A 9,580-nucleotide genomic window follows, 5' to 3' on the forward strand; every position below is an offset into this window, starting at 1 on the left:
AAATCAGAGAATGTCTCAAAGACCATCGGAGCTTTCAGGACAGCAGATACTTTCATTTTTCATATACTTTCATTGTATTAGCAGTAAATGATGAAAACCGACCTAGTGGAGCACTCCCAGGCTCATTTTACCTGGATTATTGTTAAATTCCCTCACCTCCCTGTCCCGCCTAGATGTCTCAATTAGGCTGCATCCTGGGCTCATCCCGTCTTGGCCCCTCCTATTCCATTTCTCTTCTTCCTGAAATCTTGCTGTTTAGAAACCTTTTTGTAAAGTGTGTTGGAGGATTTGGGATAAGGGGCCAGTGGGGGGACTTCCCTGGCAGGCCAGTAGTTAAGACTCCACACTTCCACTGCAGGGGGCACAGATTTGATCTCTGGTCAAGAACCAAGATACCACACGCCACGTGGCGCAGCCCAAGTACATTTGAAAAAAGGAAAACGAAAAAGAAAAAGAAAAGGCCGTTGGGGAGGGGCAGGGAAGGGCAGCTCCGCCTCTGATAGCCTCTGCTGCCCTCTGGTGGCCAACTGGGGCCCTGCCGGCATCCGGTAAAGGAAATCGTTGGGAAATTAGGGAGGTTGGTTTTCTGTGTCCGCGCTCCCCTGCTCTGGCCTGGATCCTGCCTGCGCTTTGAATGATCTGTGCCTTGCTGTGGTGCTGCCAGCCCACGTTGAGGGTGGTGATGAGAAACAGCTCCACGGAACCTTTAAAGATGGTGGCGGGGGGTAGCTCTGACTTCCCAGCAGCCTTCGTGAGGTCCCAGAAGGAGTTTCTGCCATTAGAGTAGTTGAACTTCCCCAAGACATTGGTGACTTTTTTTTTTTTTTTTAATCTCTGGGACCTTGTGAATTGAGAGCTGACCGGAGAGCAGGCTGCTCTGTGCCTCTCCTCATCCCCACCCTCTCCAGGCCCAGTTCCCTCTTCCTCCTCCTGGGTTGTGCACCACCGTCCTGAGGTACTTTACTCATCCTTGGAAGCTGCCCGAGTGTTTTCAGAGGAGGGTGGGTGTGATAAAGCGCACAGTTAACTCATTTCATCCTCTTCCACCCCTGAGAGGTGGGAGGCATTATTATGCCCATTTTACAGATGAGGAAATGGAGGCTCAGAGAGGCCAGAATAACTTGCCCAACCTGGGATGCAGTGGTCAGACAGTCATTTCAGGTTCAGAGCCCCATCCTTCCCTGAACTCTCAGTGCTTCTCCATGTTAGATGGAAAGGCTGCGTGAGAGCCAGCCAGCAGAGGATTCTACTGTGGGCGCAGTCCTGCAGGGTAGGGGATGGGAGAGGAAGGAGGGCAGAGCCCAGGCACAAAGCAAGGAAAGGCCAATCAGAGCACTGGAGGCTCGGCATGGGGGTGGGGGGTGTGCGTGCACGCTCAGTCACCTCAGTTGTGTCCGACCCTGTGTGACCCTATGGGCTGCAGCCTGCCGGGCTCCTCTGTCCATGGGATTCTCCAGGCAAGAATACTGGAGTGGGCTGCCATGCTCTTGATTCCAAGGATCAAACCCACATCTCTTATGTCTCCTGCATTGGCAGGCGGGTTCTTTACCACTAGTGCCACCTGGGAAGCCTGAGTTGGGAGTGGGGCACTCGGCCATTTACCACCCTGGCCCCCCTGCCGGCTGGCAGTCAGTCAGTTCAGTCGCCCAGTTGTGTCCGACTCCTTGAGACCCCATGGACTGCAGCACGCCAGGCTTCCCTGTCCATCACCAACTCCCAGAGTTTACTCAAACTCATGTCCATTGAGTCGGTGATGCCATCCAACCATTTCATCCTCTGTCGTCCCCTTCTCCTCCTGCCTTCAATCTTTCCTAGCATTAGGGTCTTTTCCAATGAGTCAGTTCATCGCTTTGGGTGGCTAACGTACTGGAGTTTCAGCCTCAGCATCGGTCCTTCCAATGAATATTCAGGACTGATTTCCTTTAGGATGAACTGGTTGGATCTCCTTGCAGTCCAAGAGACTCTCAAGAGTCTTCTCTAACACCACGGTTCAAAAGCATCAATTCTTCAGCACTCAGCTTTCTTTATAGTCTCTCACATCCATACATGACTACTGAAAAAACCATAGCTTTGACTCGACAGACCTTTGTTGGTAAAGTAATGTCCCTGCTTTTTAACATGCTGTCTAGGTTGGTCATAGCTTTTCTTCCAAGGAATAAGCGTCTTTTAATTTCGTGGCTGCAATCACCACCTGCAGCAATTTTGGAGTCCAGAAAAATAAAGTCTCTCACAGTTTCCATTGTTTCCCCATCTATCTGCTGGCTATATCGACCCTGTAACTTTGAGAAAGGCCCTGCTACCCTGGGATGGGGAAGCCTGGACCTGGGAGCCACGCCTCACGGGCCGTGGAAGCTGGACAGAGTGCTTTTTTTTTCACTCTCTGAGCCCCACCTCCCTACGACCACAAATGAGAAGTCTTAGTCGCTCTCCTGTAGGGTGTGTGGAGATTGGGGATTCCTTCCCGTAGGCCGGACGCCCCCACAGAACCACAGAGGAGAGCCTCCCTGAGTCCAGGTGATGCCACTCAGCACCCTTTAAAGGATGACTGGCAGCTGACGACCACGCAGCAGGCAGGCAGTTTCCATGCAGCACTGGGCGTCAGTGGCCCACTCCGGGGTGCTGTGGGGCCCCTCCCTGCCCGTCTTCCCGCGTGCCCAGAGCCAGCTGCTGTCCTGCGCTTGTGCTCGGCACCCCAAGGGCTTTGGTGTGTCCCCGTGTGCAGCCTCCCGGGCAGCCCAGGACTCAGGTTTGCTGGCACTTGAGCTCAGTGCGAGCGGTCATCCCCAGCGTGCGACCTCTGTACACGTGTGTCCTTGCGTGTGTCCTGAGCACGAGGGGGAGAAACCCCAGCCCCGGTTCCTGCCTCGTTCTGTTCCCAGCACCCCTCTCATCTTCAGGTCTCCCTTGGGACACCCCCGGGCCCCCTGCTGCTTGGCGCAGCGCTCTCTCCCCCGTAGTTGTCTTGCGGGGTGACAGTGCCATCTCCCCGGAGGGCAGGAGCTGAGGTGCCCAGTGCGCCCCTGTGGCCCCCCTGCCCCGCCCATCTACCCGCCCAGCATTGCCGGGAGGGGCTTTCCTGATCTTAAAGCTCCCTCTCTCTCCTCTGCAGTCGAGAACACCACTCACTGTGAGTTTGCTTACCTGCGGGACCTCCTTATCAGGTGAGAGCCGGGCTGGTCCGGTGCTTGGGTGCGGAGGGGCTGACAGCCCAGAAGGGGCCTCCATCAGGGCTGCAGGCGGTGGGCGAGGGTGATGGGCCGGCTGGCAGAGGTCTTGAGCAGCAGCCAGTGCACCCCACCCATCTGCCTTCCTCCTTGGGGCCCCATTGTCTTAAAACGCCTTGTTGGAAATGAAGCAAGCAGTGAAAATCTTTTTTACTTCCACTTGGGGAAGGGTTGAGTTTGCATCACTGCAACCTGAGCCCCAGGAGGTCTTGGGTGCTGGGCATGTGTCGGGGGCTCCACCTCTTGTCCTCTGACCTGGTGGAGGCCACACCTCAGTTTCCTTGAGCCCAGGCAAGGAGGAGCCCGTCCTCAGCCTAGGTGGTAAGGCCTGGGCCTGGGCAGGTGAACAGAGATGATGAGGGCTCCCTCTGGGGTGCCAGGGGCTCCCAGCTCCTCAGCCAATAGGATGGATGCTAGGGACGAAGTCAGTAGGAGGGATGGGACCATCTCTCATGGCCTCCAAGTTGGGGGAGGATATGGCTTCCAGGAGCTAACTGCCCTGTGCTGGAGAGCCTGGCTGCGGAAGGACGCCTTTCTGACCTCGGGCCCTTCTGACACCTCCTTTGCAAACCTGCCCCGATGGTCAGTGGAGAAGGGACGCTTGAACACATGATTAGCAAGGGTACCAGTACCCGCCACCCCCAGGCTCCTCACCTGCCTGCTGCAGGCCGCTGCCCCTCGCCTGCCAGCACACCTGGCCGCTGCCCTGGCTCTTCTGAACCAGGGCAAGGGCACTCCAGCCCTGCCCACCGCCGGGGGCCTCTGCTCAGCCTGTCCCTGAACTGGCGATTGAGTTGTCACAGAAAGGGGGCTGTGTTGGAATTCGTGGTCCTGAGAGAGGCAGGGGTTGCCATGGAGATCCACCTCCTCACCCCCACATGCTCCTGTCCAGGCTTGGTCTGTCTTGGTGGGGCTAAAGCGCCGTGCTGGGGAACCGCCCCCCTGGGGAACCGTGTAGTGGGGATTGGGAGTGGGGAGGGCAGGCTGAGTGAGCAGGAGCCCCGCCCTGACTGACTCCTGGCCCGCCTCGTGACTCCTCCCCTGTGCCCCTCCCAGGACACACATGCAGAACATCAAAGACATCACCAGCACCATCCACTTCGAAGCCTACCGCGTGAAGCGTCTGCACGAGGGCAGCAGCGCCGTGGCCAACGGCGTCGAGGAGAAGGCGCCCGAAGCCCAGGAGATGTAGACACCGCCCGCCCCGGGACCCTACCCCGAGTCTTTACCATCTCCCGCCACCCGCCACCCGCCCCATTTTTATTTTATATAATTTTCTCCTTGTGTCCTCGATCTCCGCCCCTCCACACCTGCCAAGTAACAAGATGACGAGTGCCCTCTGAGTATGTTTGTTATTAGCCCACTGACTTCGGGGACCAGGACTGGGGGTGGGGGGGAGCTTGGAGTGGGGGGGCGGCTCTCTGGCCATCCCTGAGGTCCAGAAGGGGCGAGAGGACCGCTGACTCAGTTCCCGACCCTGCCCCCACTCCAGGCCCAGCTCCCTGGGGCCAGGAGTGGCCCCCAGCTCCTAGAGCCCCTGGAGTATGGCGGGGTGGTGCCCGCGGGAGGATGGGACCCTGCCAGTGGACCTGGGGCCCCTTCCTGGCCCCGCCTCCCTGCACGCTGCTGGGGAGCCCCTGAGCCCGCCCCTGGGGGAGAGCAGTTCATTCCACGAGACCCAAGTTGCCCATTGGCTGCTGCCCACCCACCCGCGAGCCTGTCCTGGAGCAGGAAGTGCCTTTATCTCAGCCGTCCACGCGAGCCACCAGCTCTCCCCAGCTGTCCCCTCGGGCGGGGAACTGGGACAAGGTGGAGAGAGGGAGATGTGTCTTCATCTCCCCTTATGTCCCGCTCCCTTCCCCACCCCCACCCCTGCTGGAATTTGAGGATTCAAAGGAAGCAAAAGATGCACCCTACCCCGCCCTGATTTTTGGGAAGGTCCAAGCGAGTGAATCTGGTGGAGGAGCTGAGGAAGTGAAGTGCTAGAAGGAAGTGGGGGGCCACGGGTTGTGTGAACCACGGCTGGGGGTGCTCTGAGTGGCTCTTGTGGGGTCAGTGCCGGCCTTGCCCCCACCCCGTGTGACCAGGGAAGCGTGTCTGTCTGTCTGTTTAGACACCCATTCAGCCCGAGATGCTCTGGTTAAGTGAAGGCTCAGTCGGCCGCCCCAGACACACAGCCCTCCCGACGGAGGCCTAGCTGACGCCACAAACGGAGGTGGGAGGCCAGGCAAGCCTGACTGCGTGTTGCCCTGAGGCGCCTGGGGCCCTGCACCTCCCCTGCCCCCAGAGCCCATCATAAAGACCCCCAGAGAGGGATTGATCAGGGCTCAGGTGTCCACAGCCCACAGTCGGGCTCCATGTCCTCACGGCCCCAGGCCGGGGAGCTCAGACTCGGGACACCGATCCGTGACCGTCTGCAGGCCCCAGGCTGGCTTCTTGCGGCCCATGAGAAGGTGGGAGGGGTGGGTGTGGACAACCGGTGTGTGTGTGTGTGTGTGTGCGCGCGCGTGCGTGTGTGTGTAGGTCATTGCTTCGTGTGTTTACTCCCTCCCCACCTGAGAGAGGAAGAACCCTCAGCAGAAACAGTTTACTTGCCGACTTGCCATTTTTGCCAAAACCAAGATGTTGAAGGATGCGTCCGTCGCCAGCGTCGGGGTCCCGGCCCGTCTTGGGACGCCTTCGCTTCCTTCTCTGTAGCCAGATTTTGAAAACTTGTTAGTTTCACTGGGATCTGTTCCACAGTGGCCTTTCGCTATGTGCCTCCTGAGAAATTTGTCTCTTTTTGTATAAATAACAAAGTGTTGAAAATGTATTTCCTGAAATAAATGTTCCAAATGCAAACCCGGAAGACTCTGGAGTGGGGATTTTTTTTTTTTTTATCCCCTCTTTTCTGACCCCGAAAGCACGGCACTCCTTTGATGAGTATGAAGATAGCGTGGAAGTGATTGCTGGGGAATTGTTTCATCTCCTTTCGGGAGGAAGAAAGGTTTCAGGGACTTAGAAGCACTGATTTAAGGGGATGATTGAAAAGCGAACAGAGTCTTAATTTATTCATTAAAAGGAGGCTTTGAAGGCATTCTACCGGGCGGTGCTATGCACTGCTTCTATGACTGTATCCTGGAAATAGTGTTTTTCTTCTTAAAATTGAAGTCTGTTGCAGTGAACCCTATGAGCTGGTCAGTGTTTGACAATCATTTCATACCAATTTATTCCAAGAGAACTCAGTCACCAAAAGACTGGAATAAAAGAGGCTGCCCTGCAAGGTTTTTTCTTGCATCCCGAGTGGGGCATCTAGACCAGGGATCTGGGTATTTCTTAGCTGTGTGTAGGCCTGCAGAAATGGATTTTCTTGCAGTCTGGGGGTCAGACATCCCAGATCATGTGTCGGCAGGACGAGGCTCCCTCTGAAGGCCCAGGGAGGAGCCTTCCCGCCTCTTCCAGCTTCGGTGGCTGTGTAGTTCAGTCTGTGCTTCAGTCCTCTTGCGGTGTTTCTCATTGAATCTCAGGCCCAGCCTAATCCAGGGTGACCTCGTCTCGGTTCTTACCTTAACACTGCCAGGACTGTCCACGTAAGGCCACATAAGGTTCCAAGTGGATGTTGATTTGGGGGATTGGGAGCGGTCACTCTTCAACCCATGACACCCCCATTCCTGCCCCGATCCAGTCTCAGGGGAAGTAGAAAAGCCCTGAACTGGGACTTGGGTGACTTGGGCTCGAGCCTCTGCCACCAACAGGCCGGGTGGGGTGGCCCCAGGACCATCTCTGCCCCTGGGGCCTCCCTACCCCTTCGGTTGGGCAGATTGGCTCGTTCGGGAGAAGGCAAGTGGACTTCATCTCCAGATGAACGGTTGGACCGTGGCCACATGGAGCCTCTACTTCAGGATCTGAGATGTGTCATCGACACCCGTGTGTGCTGTGGGCCCAGGCAGGGGTTGTGGGGGTTGGCCCACCAGCAGGGTTGCAGCCCTGGTGGCTGGCATCTCAAGGCCATCCTGGCTCTGCCCGGCCCTCAATCCCTGTAATTCTCGGCAGTCCCTGAACCTGAAACCCACCTCGCTCCTCCATACTAAAACAGTCCCCGCTGCCACCCCTGCCGGCCACCCCTGCCCAGCACCGTCTCTCTCTGGCCCTGACCCTCTGGGGCCGACACCCTCTCCAAGCCCTGCTCTTGGCTCAGAAATCCTGCTCATCCCCCCAGGGGCCCACTGACGATGTCCAGCCTGCTCCCTGACCCTTAACGCTGCTGTCCTGTCCAACGACAGCCAGCCTTGCTCTGGGACCAAGACGGGCCCAGGCCATCCTCTCCACCTAGCTCACCTGCCCCTCCCATCCAAGGAGGAACGGCCTGGTGATGGGGCCTGCCCAACCGAGCAAATCCCCTGCTGTAGATCCAGCTGAGTGTCCCAGCTTGTCTGGGAATGACGGGTTTCCAGGGACTCTGGACTTCAGTGCTAAACCCAGGGAGATCCTGGGAAGCCCGGACAAGCTGATCCCCACGTAGACCCCACATGGCCTTCTCCTGCCCCTCGGAACCCTGGCTTCAGACTCACCAACTCCGGGAGCTCCTCAAAGACCTTTAAGATTCACTCTGGGCTGTCACCAAGTCATCCCAGAGGGTGAGCAGGAAGCCCCAAGGATGGGCCACAGCCTCCTGCTGGGGGTGGGGAGGAGGGTGTCCCAATAGGGCTGGGAGGACCAGGTGTCCTGGGTCGGCCCCTCCCTTGCTCTGGGCTGCAGGATGTGGACAAACCAGAGAATAGAATCAACTGGCAGCCTACGGGCTTGCCCAGACCTGCCCTGCCTCGTGTGCATCCTTTGAGGACCCAGGGCAGGAGGGCCCCACCTGGGGAGGAAGCCTGCTGGAAATCAGCCGACTCAGAGCTCTCCTTTTGGGTCTGTTTATGGGTGTGCCTCTCCTGTTTGTAAACACCACTTCCGACTATAAAAGTAGCACACACAACATACACCAGGTGGAAAATGCCAGCGGGGAGGCCCCGAGAGCTGAGCGGTGATGTGCTGTCCATGGGGGCAAGTGCTAGACAGGGAACATGGCTGCTGCAGGGTCACATAATGGGGACCCAACACTTTCCGGGGTGGTGTCGGGAAGGGCCTCCTATGCGTGAAGCTCTGAGCCAGGAGGGCTCGGAGCCAGAGGAGCCAGGAGGCCGGAGAGAGAAGGAGGCCGGCAGAGATGGGGCAGGGAGCAGGCCAGGCTGCGATGCAGGCCGGTAAGCACCCGTGTACCAGCTCTCCTCCCTGCACCCCGGAGGCAGCACCCCGGAGGCCCAAGGGCACCTCCCTGCACTCCATCCCCTCACGGGTCTGTGTGAGCCCCGCCACCTCCAGAGCCTCTGCCTCGGGGTTCCCAGGACTGGCCCTGGGGGACACACCGGCTGTGGGCCGCCCTCCATGCTCAGGGCCCCACCCGGCCCTGCAGGGTCCTGCAGGCATCCCTGCCCAGCTGTGTAGCCACCACTTCCCAGGTATACAAGGGGTTCCTCTGGGCCTTGGGGAAGCTACAGCTGCAGGAAGGCCGAGTCCCCTAGCAGAGAAAGCATCTTCCTTTCAGTTCAGAGAGGACGGCTGTGAATAATGAGAATGAAAAGGGAGTGGAAATTATTAAAGCTGCCCAGAGTGAGTGGGGCTTGAACCATCTGGCTGATTCAAAAACTAATTACTGGGAGAGTCGGCCCTGCCAGGGAGATGCTGCCCGTCGTCGCCCACATCACTGCATTCTCCTCCTCCCCTCCCCCCATTCCTTCTTTCCCCCCTTCTCCGCTCCCCCTCCCTCCCTTGGGTACCAGGTGCATCAGCATCAGGCAGTCCCAGCATGTGGAGAACAGCCATGGCCTCTCCATCTCCCTGATTAGTGACAGCATCAGAGCCCGTTCCATGAAGCAGTATTAAGTCCCCTGTAGGAAACAGCCATGTGGAGTGACCCTGTGGGAGGGAGACTGAGGACACCGCCCAGGTGGAATTGAGTCTAGGGCCGTGACACTCAGGAAGCAAGCCCCAGGGGCATCCTTGCTGGCCCAGCCAGGGTGGGTACTGCTAGAATCAGGATTCTGCCCAGCTCCTGCATCCCCTCAGGGGCCCCACGGTGGGGGGGTTGGGGATACGTACCACATGGCAGCTTTCATAGCCTGGTGCTGGCCGCCATCTGTAGAACTTCTTACCCTTAGCCAAAGAATTGATGCTTTCAAATTGCGATGCTGGAGAAGACTCTTGAGAGTCCCTTGGACTGCAAGGATATCCAACCAGTCCATCCTAAAGGAAATCAACCCTGAATATTCGTTGGAGGGACTGATGGTGAAGATGGAGCTCCAATACTTCGGCCACCTGATGTGAAGAGCAGA

General features: G+C 57.8%; 1 protein-coding gene across 8 annotated transcripts in view; it reads left to right on the plus strand.

Annotated features, from left to right (window-relative positions):
* SEPTIN9 (septin 9) overlaps positions 1-6,072 on the plus strand; it is a 179,179-nt gene extending 173,107 nt beyond the window's left edge. For all 8 annotated transcript variants that reach the window (XM_070389146.1, XM_070389144.1, XM_005908017.3 and 5 more), the window contains 2 exons: positions 3,110-3,161; positions 4,281-6,072. In XM_070389146.1, coding sequence (XP_070245247.1) covers positions 3,110-3,161; positions 4,281-4,416 — 188 coding nt within the window. In that variant the 3' untranslated portion in view covers positions 4,417-6,072. The remainder of the gene's footprint in view (positions 1-3,109; positions 3,162-4,280) is intronic.
* Positions 6,073-9,580: the final 3,508 nt, after the last annotated feature.

The sequence above is a fragment of the Bos mutus genome, chromosome 19 (assembly GCF_027580195.1).
Source record: "Bos mutus isolate GX-2022 chromosome 19, NWIPB_WYAK_1.1, whole genome shotgun sequence".
Lineage (NCBI taxonomy): Eukaryota > Metazoa > Chordata > Mammalia > Artiodactyla > Bovidae > Bos > Bos mutus.